This window comes from Pipistrellus hanaki, assembly GCF_964339955.1.
Source record: "Pipistrellus hanaki genome assembly, chromosome: 1".
Taxonomy (NCBI): Eukaryota; Metazoa; Chordata; class Mammalia; order Chiroptera; family Vespertilionidae; genus Pipistrellus; species Pipistrellus hanaki.
In genome coordinates, this window is record NC_140503.1 from 158,339,295 (window position 1) to 158,351,726 (window position 12,432).

General features: G+C 35.5%; 1 protein-coding gene across 11 annotated transcripts in view; it reads right to left on the reverse strand.

Moving 5' to 3' along the window:
* Positions 1-12,432, reverse strand: part of PTPN13 (protein tyrosine phosphatase non-receptor type 13) — a 175,001-nt gene that overhangs the window by 54,675 nt on the left and 107,894 nt on the right. For 7 of the 11 annotated variants that reach the window (XM_084881588.1, XM_084881587.1, XM_084881583.1 and 4 more), the window contains 6 exons: positions 11,929-12,081; positions 11,157-11,339; positions 8,439-8,601; positions 3,621-4,038; positions 3,386-3,483; positions 1,787-1,843 (listed from right to left, as the gene is read on the reverse strand). In XM_084881588.1, the coding sequence (XP_084737714.1) occupies positions 1,787-1,843; positions 3,386-3,483; positions 3,621-4,038; positions 8,439-8,601; positions 11,157-11,339; positions 11,929-12,081 (1,072 nt within the window). The remainder of the gene's footprint in view (positions 1-1,786; positions 1,844-3,385; positions 3,484-3,620; positions 4,039-8,438; positions 8,602-11,156; positions 11,340-11,928; positions 12,082-12,432) is intronic. The other 4 variants (XM_084881581.1, XM_084881582.1, XM_084881590.1 and 1 more) reach the window with 1 other exon arrangement.

The following is a 12,432-nucleotide window of genomic DNA, read 5'->3' on the forward strand; positions in this document are numbered from 1 at the left end:
CTGTGGGGCCAAGGCAGAGGTGGTTAGGTAGGTATCAGTGGTCCCAGATTGTGAGAGGGATGTCTCACTGCCGGCAGTTGGACAGCCCTGGAAGGTCCCAGATTGGAGAGGGTGCAGGCTGAAGGACACCCCCATGCACGAATTTCGTGCACCAGGCCACTAGTATGAATATAATTAAGCATTACTATATAGGAAACAGTTGAAAGAGCAGATTAGAGCGGGGCTCTGGAAACAGACTTCCTGCCTTCAGATTATGACCTGGGCATTTACAAGCTCCATGACCTTCTGTGCAATTCAGCCTCTCTATGGTGTGGTTTCTCATTTGTGAAAAGGAAATAATATTAGCCACTCACCTAATATTAAATGAGAGCTAAAGGTGTTTGGTACACAATAAGCACTCAATAGCTGTTAGTCAGTAATTACCACCATTACAGGCATTTTAATAATTATGCTATTTAGGCACACAGTTATTCTAGATTCACTATATGTAAGGCACTTGATCATCATAAAAATATATACCAGAGTCTTAGTAACTTAGGTCCAAGTATAAGTTCACTAACTTTTTCTTTAATGATATACCCTCAGATTTTTCAAGATTAATTTTTAATAATAAGATGAAAAAAAATCCTACATTTTCCATGTGTATTTAAGATATTTGTGTACATTTTTACATTATGACACAATTTTACTTCCAAGGAAAATCTTCTTTTCTCAAAGACCTGGTATGTGTATTTCTTGGTTCCTGGATTGATGCTCAACCACTGAGCAACACTGGCCAGGCGGGCGGTATGTGTATTTCTATGACAGAATGAGAATTATAGAAAATAGCACTCTCATGTTTGACAATTTTGTCTTATAAAAATAGCAGTTCCATATGGTTCAATCTACTCTTAATGCCTTTATTTTTTTCCTTGGTTCTCAGGCAAATTAGAACTAACCTCAAAGCTTCATCAAGTTTAAGTATATTAAAGCATTCGATTAATACATTTGCTTTTTTCTCATCAGATTTCTGATCATTTTAACCTCGAGAGTTTGAGGGTAAGAAACTAGTATATGCCGAGTAAAACATTCCTTTTACCCATGAAAGGTGCTGAAAGATCAAATAAGATAATGTCCATGAAAGTATTTTGCCACCTAAATTCTAAAAATGGTGAATACAACTGACTTTGAAGACATTGCACAAAGTTTCTTCCCATAACTTTATTTCTTCTTAGACTTCTAAACCCTAAATTTCAACATTTTAAGTCTTCAAATTCTTCCCATAACATTTAGGCTAAGACTCAAAGCTAGTCCCTGCTTAGCTCTAAGCTTCAGTCCTGTCCTCACATACCACAATGCAGAGATTCTTGCAGTTCCTGAACCTGTTATCTTTTCACCTATCTCCACATCTCTGACTCTTTTACAGCCTGGGTCTGGAATGCTTATCCTCAACAATCTACCTGAATAAATCCTTTTATTTCAAGATTCAGCTCAAAATCTCTTTAAAATAACCACCTCAGTTAAAACTCGTTAACCAAAATTATCTCTCACCTGAATTATCTTAGCTTCCCAATTAGTGTCCATATCTTTAATTTGCTGTTTGTCTAGTTCACCAATATTAGCCTAAATAATAGATCCAGTCACATCACTAGGTGCTACAAATACAATTCTCCTTTGACTCCAGTATAAGGCCTGAAATTCTTGGCATGGATTCAGAGACTCTTTGTTATTAGGTCTAAGACCAGCTCATAAGGTACAAGAGAAAAGATATGATGGAAAGGAGGGGAAAAACATTGTGTAAACCTACCATTTTCTTTTAAGGGAACTTGGGATGAAGAATTTCCAGAACTATGCAAAGTCATTCCTGTGGTATAAATTAAATTATTAGACAGTTTATAAAATTATCAGATATTAGATATAGAAGTAATTTCTTCTGATAAATGCATAAAAAGCAATAAAACATTAAGGTAGCATTTTCTTTTATTTATATTCAGAAAAATATGTCTTCCCACAATAGGCTTATTTACTATTTTTAATGTCCAGCATATCAATTTGTTTTGCAGAATAAACCTAAAAACAAATGTATTGTTTATGATGAAATTTTAATATGCCAAATATGAAGTGATGAAACTGAAATTATTTTTAAAAACATATGTTCAAATGTTAAAAGAAAATCCAATATTCAATAAGAATGGATAACCTTAATTAAAAAATGCAAAAATAAATTTTCTTTCATGAATGAGTTTTATCTTATCTGTGTTTGTCTATGGAATATTTTATTATTCTACATCTGATATGTGAAGGATTTCTTCTATATAGATCAATAGCTTAGACTTTATAAGAGATCCCATTATAGATAGAATGTACTTTGAAAAGTATTTTCTGGGCTATTTTTAGTATAAGATGACTTTGTCTTTTATCTGTTTAAAGTTGTTGGTTTTTTTTCCCACCAATTCAACTAAAATTGATGATAGTATAATCTCTGAAAGTTTGGAAGCCTATATTAATAAAGTAATGTTGCTTTCCATAAATATTTATCAATTATAGTGTGGAGTTCTTTTTTTACTTCATTTACTTCACATATCCCCAAACCAATGATAGGATGAGAAAATACTAGTTTCTAACTTTGTGTAATTGGAGTTAAATGATCAAACTTTGGACGAAGGGAGAGATAATCAGTATTATTTGGTGAACAACCGCAGAGGAGGGTTATTGTTGCCTTTTTATCTCCCCAGCTGTTTCCTATTTTGAGAAATCTTTTGGACCTTGTGCTAAATAGCTATTTTCCTCAAAGGTCAATTATATGTATGCCCCTTTTAAGATGCATAAAGCAACAGGAAACCTGGAAGTATTACCTTAGAAAGTATTTAATACCTTATAAGGTTTATAAACACACAGATTTTCTACTTATACTAATAGGCCCCAGCTAGTTGGGAGAATTTGAAGAAGTTAAATCAACTAGGAATTTCTACCTACCAACCATTCAGTCTGTTTTTAGAGACAATTCCATTCATGCTAATCTGAAGTTACCTTAAATAAACCTTTCTTAAAAAAATATATATATATATATACTGCATTAGTGGAGTCTACTCTCACAGGCTTGTGAGGAAAACCCAAAGAAAGGCAAACCAAAGCCAAGGGTTCGCTGTCTGGTTCCCTTGGTAAGATGGTCACGGCAATTGCCACCAAGAGAAAGCTAACTAAGAGTCTGTGCCACTAAACAATCAGTTGTTAAATAATTTTATTTCACTTGGTGCATTTAAGTAGCCTAACATTTTATATTCACAAACAGTTTTGGTAGTTAGGACACAGAACCAAAAAAATTCTTTGATAAATTACATTATCTCATTCACTTGATTGTGAGCTCCAGGCATGGGGAAAAGAAGGTAAGCTTATTTATGCTGACCTATAACATATGCTTGACCAGGGTCTTCAAAAGATGAGGAGTCTGATTCATGTTTCCTCCTTTCAGGACTTCTATTTAAACTTGCAACAGACTTTGAACTAAAGAGGAAAAGGAAGGTAGGAGGAGGAAGTGTCAATGTAAAAAAAAAAAAAAGGTGAAAATAATAAAACAAAAACAATGTATGAAATGTAGAATTTACAAATATGTAGTTTGGGTTAGTTAATTATGTTCTTACTTATTAAGTTTTGTGACTCCTGCCAAAGATTCTGTATCAGATCTTGCCATCTGGTGAAACGGTTTTCCTACCAACTCCGCAATGGTTTGTGATGGGGATTCCAAGTTAACAATGACATTTTTCCGATGAGGAGAGAGAGAGGCCTGACTGAGATCGTGGTGTGATTTGCTCATCTCTCTAGGCTTTTCCTCACACGAAGCTTTGCCACTCTTGTCCTTTGAACTTTTTTGCAATGGCTGGTAAAGCGACAGCTCTGAGCAGGATAGCCTCTTCAGAATCTCAGCTTGAACTGACAGAGGTCGAACGGCAAGTTTGTTCAGGGTGCTGCTGGCCAGACTGCCAGTGCTGATTGCTCGTCCCAAATTAAATCCTCTAACGGACTCTGCTTGGAGATTCAGGCTCCTAAACGAAGCTCTCTCTACAAGGAAATAGGATTGCTTTACACGATGGAAACACTGCAGTACCTTTATGAGAAGAGTTATTTTAATAAACAAAACAGCATGCAGTTTTTAATTGTCTTGACTGCCAGCATAAGGAGAAAGCTTTCAAAGTGTGGCAATCCAGGATTTTAAAGAGGAGGTTGGAAGGTCTTGGTTTTTATACCATCATCTCTCCATCCTTGCAGTTTTCTCCTATTCAGGGCCTACTTCATCTAATGATTCCCTTGGATCCAATAATGTTTGGGCTTCAGGCTTGCTGACCCCAAATTCCCAATTATGGGTTTCAATTAGATGTGAGAATGACATTTGATAGAGAAATTCTCAACTCTAGCAGTGTGTCTTTGAAAATCAAGGATGGGGAGAGAGAGGTGACACCTGGATAGGCCAACAAGGTGAGATCATGCCAAAAAAGGAAGCTGTGCAGCGGCGTTTTGCCCAGAGAAAAAGTTTTTTAATTATTATATTTTTAAAAGCTTAAGGCAGATTGTGGTGATAGTTGCACAGCTCTGAGGCTATACTAAAAACCATTGAATTGTACCCTTTAAATGGGTAAATTGGATGGTATGTGAATTATATCTCAATAAAGCTGTTGCCACAAAAGGCCTTAATCATTTCTTTTGTTATTTTATTACCAAGCCCAACCCACCATCCAATCTTGTTGACTTTTCATGTTTTAAATGTGGCACAGGAACTATGGGGAGACTCAAATATTACTTGTGTTCTTCTCTCTTGGTTTCCATTAATTAACATGATCAAGGAGCTGTGGTTCTCTTCATGCTTAAATTCCTTTCAATTCTAAATATACATCCAAATCATCTTTTAGAGGATAAACTTAGAGACACCTTATAACAAGTGCTTGACTATTCTATTTTGGAATCTCATGTCATGGAAGCATTTAAACATTCGAGGCTATTAACAAAAGCACTGCATTACAGACCTTTTGCATAGAAGTCCTTCCATGTAAATAAAGGACCAGGAGAGCAGAATCAGAAACGGTTTAGTTGCTCATGCACTAGTAATCCACATCACAAGGCACCCTGTTTGCCACTCCCATGTAAAGTACCAACCCTGTAGGGCACCTCTAAGGAATACAGCTGGATTACTATATAAAACAGCTGTGAAACTTCCTTTCAAAAATGTCACACACGCATAAAAATAAAAAAAAGTCAACTGTTGCTGACTTAGATCTTTAGATTATTTCATTATTTTCTAATTCCTGGGAAAACTAATCATGAATATTTTATCCCAGGTGTAAATAGATAGGAAAATATTGAAGGTTTGTAATATTCATGCATCAGGATGAAGTTTAAATAAACGTCTAATTGTCCTCAGAAAAATTCGATGTTCTTTCTCTGAAGTGGAAGTGAACACCAAGTTAAAAACAGGATAATACTTTTAAACAAAGACTTTCATTTAAAAATTCCCAGAATGATCTTTAGCCTAAAATACATTTTTTTATTAGAACAGACAACATTTCTATTTTCTTTAATAAAGACGCAAAACTGAATCTTACACAGATTCTATTACCAGGAAATACCTTTACGTTCAATAGATTCTTCACCCTTAAGGCAAAGGTAGAACAAACTTTGGCGGGAATAGGGGCAGCCAGTTCTGTTTGGTATATATCTCTTTTGTAAACATCAAGGATTATGCTAGTTAAATCCACTCATATCCTACTCCTATGTGGAATTTAAAATATTGCATATATTTATGGGATAGAATCATAAATCATTCAGTTACCTGGCTTGTCCTACTCCTTTCACTTGGAAAACACTCTAACAGCCAGGATGGGATACAAATTAGAATAAGCCTACATCCTAATACTAATGTTTCATATTTGAACCCAAAGGTTTGCTAGTTCCACACTCAGTCTGTACTCCACACTTCCTGATCTTTTTTGTGTGCTATTGTTCAGTCCCTTTTATGGTTCCGTAGTTCCTTATATGTCAACTTAACTGCATGCTCTTTTGAGTTGAGGGATGTCGGTTATTTTTGTTATCCCACAGCACCTCGTATGGTGTCTTACAAGTAGTAAGTGCTCTATAAATGAATATTAATCTTAATTTAATTCCATGCAAGTTAGTTCTTCAAAAGCTCATCAAAGTAGAAATATAATTGGATTAGAATTTAAGAAACCAGGTTTCAGCCTTGTTTGACTTCTAACTCTAAGGCTAGATGGTACACTATCTTCTTTGAAACTGTTTCCTCATCAGTAAAGTTTCTAACATACTGGCCTCTAAGGTACTTTCTCGCACCATAATTCTATAACTCTAACGAAGTAACATGCATTTGCTAGCCCTTCAACATCTTATAGATAACACCAGTTATTTTCACTTATCTAGTACAGATAGTTAATTGGGCAGGCAGTTACTTCTAAGCTAATTCTAACCAGAAAATAATTCCTTTGAAGGTTTAACAAAATCTGGAGAAAATATAGATTAATACCATTTTAAAATGCTTTCCTATACGAGTTCAAGGATCCACAGCTGTTGTGTTCCTAGGGCAAATCTGTGAGATACAGAGAGCATTCCCACTTCATGGATGAAGAAAGTCAGACTCCAAAAAGTCAATTACTTTCCTAAGGTCATACTACTACTACTATTCGTAACAATGGGGGTAAAACAATGATGGTCATGATAATAATAAATACTTATTCAATATTTACACTATGCTAGGCATTTTTAAATTGCTTTACAGTACATTCATATTCAGAGCAACCTTATGATATATTATAAGGTATTATCATTATGATAATAACTTTATGGATGAGGAACTAAAGCTGAGATTTTAAGTAGCCTGCCAAGATTCAGAACTTATAAGTAAGAGTGTGAGGTTGGAATACTGGCATCTGGCTCTATAGTCCATTATCTTAACTATATTGTTAAGATCGATACTATATTATTCTTTAGTATAAGAAATGTTGAAGATGAAAGGGTAGCTTCATAGATGGTCTTCTGATTCTTTTTTTACTATAGTACACCATACCACATCTATAATGATGTAACCTTCATTTGTTCAATTCTGGTTTGTACTGAATATGAGTCCAAGTAGAAATACTGGCAACCCTAATAAATTAGATACTTCACTATAGTTTGGAAACATGTAAATTTTTTTTAGCAGAGCAAAGCAAGGAAAGAAAAGGAATAATGAAATTATAGAAGTAGTTATTATATTTTAGCATGCATAAACATCAATACTGAAAAAAGCTTGTTAAAATACAGATTCTAGGAACCTAATGCACAAAGATTGGGATACACCATGTTTCAGGTAGGTTTCTGGAATCTTCATTTTTAATAAACATACAGCCCCTACTGTCTTGATTTTGAAAGGGTATTCATAGGCTGCCATTACCCCATTCTGTCCCACGGGGAATATAATTTCTGTAAGACTTCAGGATGTGAGAAAGTTTGGATAAGGAATGCAGAGAGTTCTGATGCACAGGTCATGAATGCTATTCCATTAAATTTTTAAAACAAAGACTTCAGAGTGTTTAACTTGAAGTTTATAACAATATACTACTCAGAACTAGATTTTGTATAACAATATACTACACAGAACTAGATTTTGTATAAGTTTAATTTCTATATGTGGTCTTGCAAAGTTAACCTTTAAATATTTCGATTTTGATTGAGATGTTCTTTCAGAGTTGAATTACTTTCTGCTGGTTCCTTTTTAAAAGAAACCAAAATACTCTCCTGATCATTTATATTGGGTACTATGGCTATTCATCTCAGTCTCAAAACAAGACACAACCAAGTAAAACTAACAGGTGGGAAATGTGCTGAGGTATGTAACTTTACCATGCTGGGTGCATACTCCTCTCTGCCCCTGCCTGTTTCCCAGGTTCTTTTCCTCATCTGAAAAAGAACTTGGCATTTATGTTCAATCTATTTTATTATTTTTGTCCTTCAAAATTTTCAATTTAAGCACCGCTATTCAAGTACACTAGTCTTTGCTCTCCCTTTCCTCTTCTCATGATCACAGAGTTTATATGCTATAATCTGTCACTCAAACCTTGACCCTCTATTGTGTACTATTTATTGTTTCATGTATATTAGTCTTACCTTACCAAACAGTGCTTAATTTTACTATTGGTAGAGAATATAATCCAAACTTCTATAACATTTATATCAGCTACTCTAGAGATAAACATAAAATATATATTTCAACAGGTATTCCCTGACTGACCTGGGGTCATTTTCAATATGAACATGAAATTGAAATTTTGGCTTCTTTTCACACCTTTGTAACTTGACTTAATCATTTAACATCTGGATAGCTTGTAATTTTTATCCTAAACATGGAAGTGCTTTTAAAATTTGTGGCAAAAACCATGTATATACCCTGGAGTCATCTGTCATAGTTTTTGTCTCCTTACCAATATCTTGGGCATCTTGGTTGCTCTGTCTTGCTTTCATCTGCAGTTGAAACTTATGCTGGGAGGAGCAGAGATGCAGCAGGTACTGGCAGACCTTACTGTTGTCTGTCTGGAAGGCATGTTTTATTCCATCTGATGTATTCTGCAATGTGATTTTCTTCTTCTACAATATTAATCAAGGGCATTAATAATTAGGACATTTCCCTATCACTTTAATACATGACCAAATTATGTAAACAATAATTATCATGTAAATATTATTTTTATTTCACATTATTAGGCTTTTTGAAAAGATAAACTAGATTGATGAATTTTTAACCAGACTCATCAAGAAAAATAAAAGAGAGGTCCTAAATAAACAAAGACAGATATGAAAGAGAAGTAACAACTGACACCACAGAAATACAAAGGATTATAAGAAAACTAGAGGCCCGGTACATGAAATTCATGCACATGGGGGGTAGGGGGGGCTTGACCCTCTCCACTCTGGGACCCCACAGTGATCAGGCATAAACTGGCAGTTGAACATCCTTCTCACAATCCAGGACTTCAGGCTCCTAACTGCTTGCCTGCCTACCTCCTGATTGCCCCTAACTGCTTCTGCCTACCAGCTGATCACCTTCTAACAGTTAGAGTCTAACTGTTCCTCCACCGGCCTCATTAATACCTAACTGCTCCCCTGCCAGCCTGTTCACCTCCAACTGCCGTCTCCTGCCTGCCTGATCACCTCTAACTGCCCTCCCTTGCCAGACTGATCTCACCTCCAACTGCCCTCCCCCTGCAGGCTTGATCTTGCACCCAAATGCCCTCTGCTGGCCAATTTGGTTCTGATTGGTCAGTTTCTATGCCTGTTAGTGTCAAAAGGTCTGCCTCCTAGGCAGCCATTGGCTCCTCACAGTTCACCCAGATTTGGTTCTGATTGGTTTCTATGCCATTTGCTCCTCACACTTAACCCAAATTTGGTTCTGATTGGTCGGTTTCTATGCCAGTCAGCGTCTCTGGGCTTATCAACAGAGCCTGATTAGAAAGGTGGGGTTGATCAGCAGCCAGGTGGAGACCTGGAGAGAAATAGAGGTGTAGCTACTGGCTAGGCCCTGAGAGAAAGAAAGAGGCAAGTGCAGATCAACATTTGCTACAGAAGCTATGGATCAGACCCTGATTCTCTCTTCAGGCCTGATTCCTAGCCACCTCAGCAGTCAGTGCTTGGTCACCACACCTGCTGCTGACTGCAGGGCTGACTTCTGGTTGGTCAAGCCTCTGGTGTTGACGGACCCACGGTTTTTATATATTAGAATACTATGAACAATTATATGCCAACATATTGGACAACCTGGACAAAATGGACAAATTCTTAGAAACATACAATATTCCAAAAGTTAATCAGGAAAAATTAGAAAACCTGAATAAACTGATTACAACTAATGAAATTGAAACAGTATTAAAAAACTTCCAGCAAACAAAAGTCTTGGACCAGATGGCTTCACAGGTGTATTTTACCAAACATCCAAAGAACTAACACTTATCCTCAAACTATTATATTCCAAAAAAAAATTTCAATAGGAGGGAAGACATCCAAGCTCTTTTTATGAGGCCAGCATTATAATAATTGCAAAACCAGAGAAAGACATTACAAAGAAAGGTAAACTATAGGCCAATACCCCTGATGAACATAGATGCTAAAATATGCATCTAAATATTAGCAAACTACATCCAGAAAGTCATTAAAAAAATCATACTCCATGGTCAAGTGAGATTTATTCTGGGGATGCAAGGTTGGTACAATATTCACAAAATGGTTTAATTAGTTATAAACCCAGGGAAGTTTCTGGTCTTGACCACCCGAGAAGATGAGGATGGTCTGGGCTTTCCTGAGAGAACATAATCAAATGGTAATCTTAGTTTACCAGGTTTCAGAGGAAACCAATCAATTAACTATTAGGTCTAGAATTGATTTCAAAAGTCTCTAGATTAAAGATTATTCAGAGTCATTTGGAGTCTTGTTATTGATATTTTTATAAACATTGTTGAGTGAGACTATATTTCTGCTCAAACATAAACTAAAGATGTCAGTAGTTCCTGAATATCTTAAAAACAAATACCTGAATATATTTTTGACTCATCTCTGGGGTTTGCTAATTGCTTTTCAGAATAAAAATATGCCTTTATAGCTCACTATCTTTCATAAACATGATTTCCTAAAAATCACTTTTCTAACTTTATATCTATAGAAAATATACACTAAAACTTAAAACTGCAGAAAGTTCTGGGATTAGTTCATAAAATCAAGTAAATCTCTAGACCACTGAGGTTCAAATAGTTGCTGTGAGGGGCCTATTATTGGGCAAGATGAAGTTCACTGTGCTTAAGATAGTTACCTAACTTAAATATATTAAAAGGTTTCTCATGTGAGAAGTTAATACCCTAGAATAAGCTCTGAATTAACAAAAAAAAAGTCAACTAGGTTGTAATTTAACTAAAGTTAATTGAGCATATAACCAGCAAGGAATGTCTAATTTTTTTTTTAATTACTTCATGAGAAAACCAAAAACAAACCTCAAGAATACTTCCTACAGCTAAGAAAGAAGAGTGAAATACAAACTATTAAGGCATATTAGCCTTACTGGGTTTTAAATTTAAGTAAAGTCAGTTAATAGGTTATATTTGAAACTAAGAACACATATTTTAAAATATAATCAAATGGGGTTAAATTGGACATACTGAAAACGAAATCTTCTTGGTTTCCCTCCATGGAAAGCGAAGGACCAATGTGCGAACTCCATTGTGAGCCTCAAACACAAGGACACCTTTAGAACAGACTCCTAGTAATATTCCAGTTTGTGACTTTTTCTCAGGATGCACCCGGTGAAAATGAACTCCGTATTCTGTCAGTCTTTGGCAGACCTGTTGGAACAATACCATACACCTTGCTAAGAGGTGACAAAAAGATATAGAACTTGTACCGATGTTGTTTAATATAGAAAGGGTAGTTTTTTCAACAAATGTTGCTAAAACAGTTGAATATTCACATACCAAGAAAATGAATCTCAATCTTTATTACACCCAATATATGAAAATTAACCCAAAAGTGAACCACAGACTTACATATAGGAACTAAAACTATAGGCCAATATCCCTGATGAACATATATGCTAAAATCTGCAACTAAATATTAGCACACTAGAAATTTAGAAAATCTTTGTCACTGTAGATTAAATATTTCTTAGATGGGACATAAAAATCATAAAACATGGAATCCATAGGCAGATTGATACAGGTTCAAATCACAGTTTTACCCCAAATAACAGCCATTTACTTTGGGAACATTACATTTTCTCTTTGAGCCTCAGTTCCCTCATTTACAAAAGAATAATTAAAATACCGTGGTTGTAGACAGGAATAAATAAAATGAGATAATTCGTAGTAACATTTATTGGATCTTGCTTACTTTGAAACAGATACAAAGCTTATCATTATAATCTTGTGTGCTTACCTTTAAAAATTCTAACTCTGTCTCTTTTTCAGAAGCTCCTGCATAGGTATTATGCAGTTTGGGCAACTCTTCTTTAATATAGGACAAATCAAGTTTCTCCATCACTCTGGGAGGCAAATAATGCTCCAGTCTAAAATAAGACACACCATGAACCTAGAAAGGAGAATGTTTTTGTAAGCAATTCTATTTGCGCTTTTCCTCCTATCTTAAAAGTTAGATGCCTGTATTTATACTTCTCTCTGAGAAGTGAGTTTTAAAGGAAATGCATCAGTCTCTCTCTTTTATTCAGTGAGGTATTATGACTAAACTGATTGGAAAACTTGAGAAGAGACTGACAATCCAGGGCCAAATGTCACTACACAGTTAATGTTCCGTAGGATGCTGCTTGAGTGGTATAGTCTCTTGCTTCCTCTTAACTCCACGTAAATTCTAGCATATTTGAGTTTGAACATCTAATCTCCATACAGTGAACTCTGCTGTGCTCTCAGTCCATCACTGCATGGA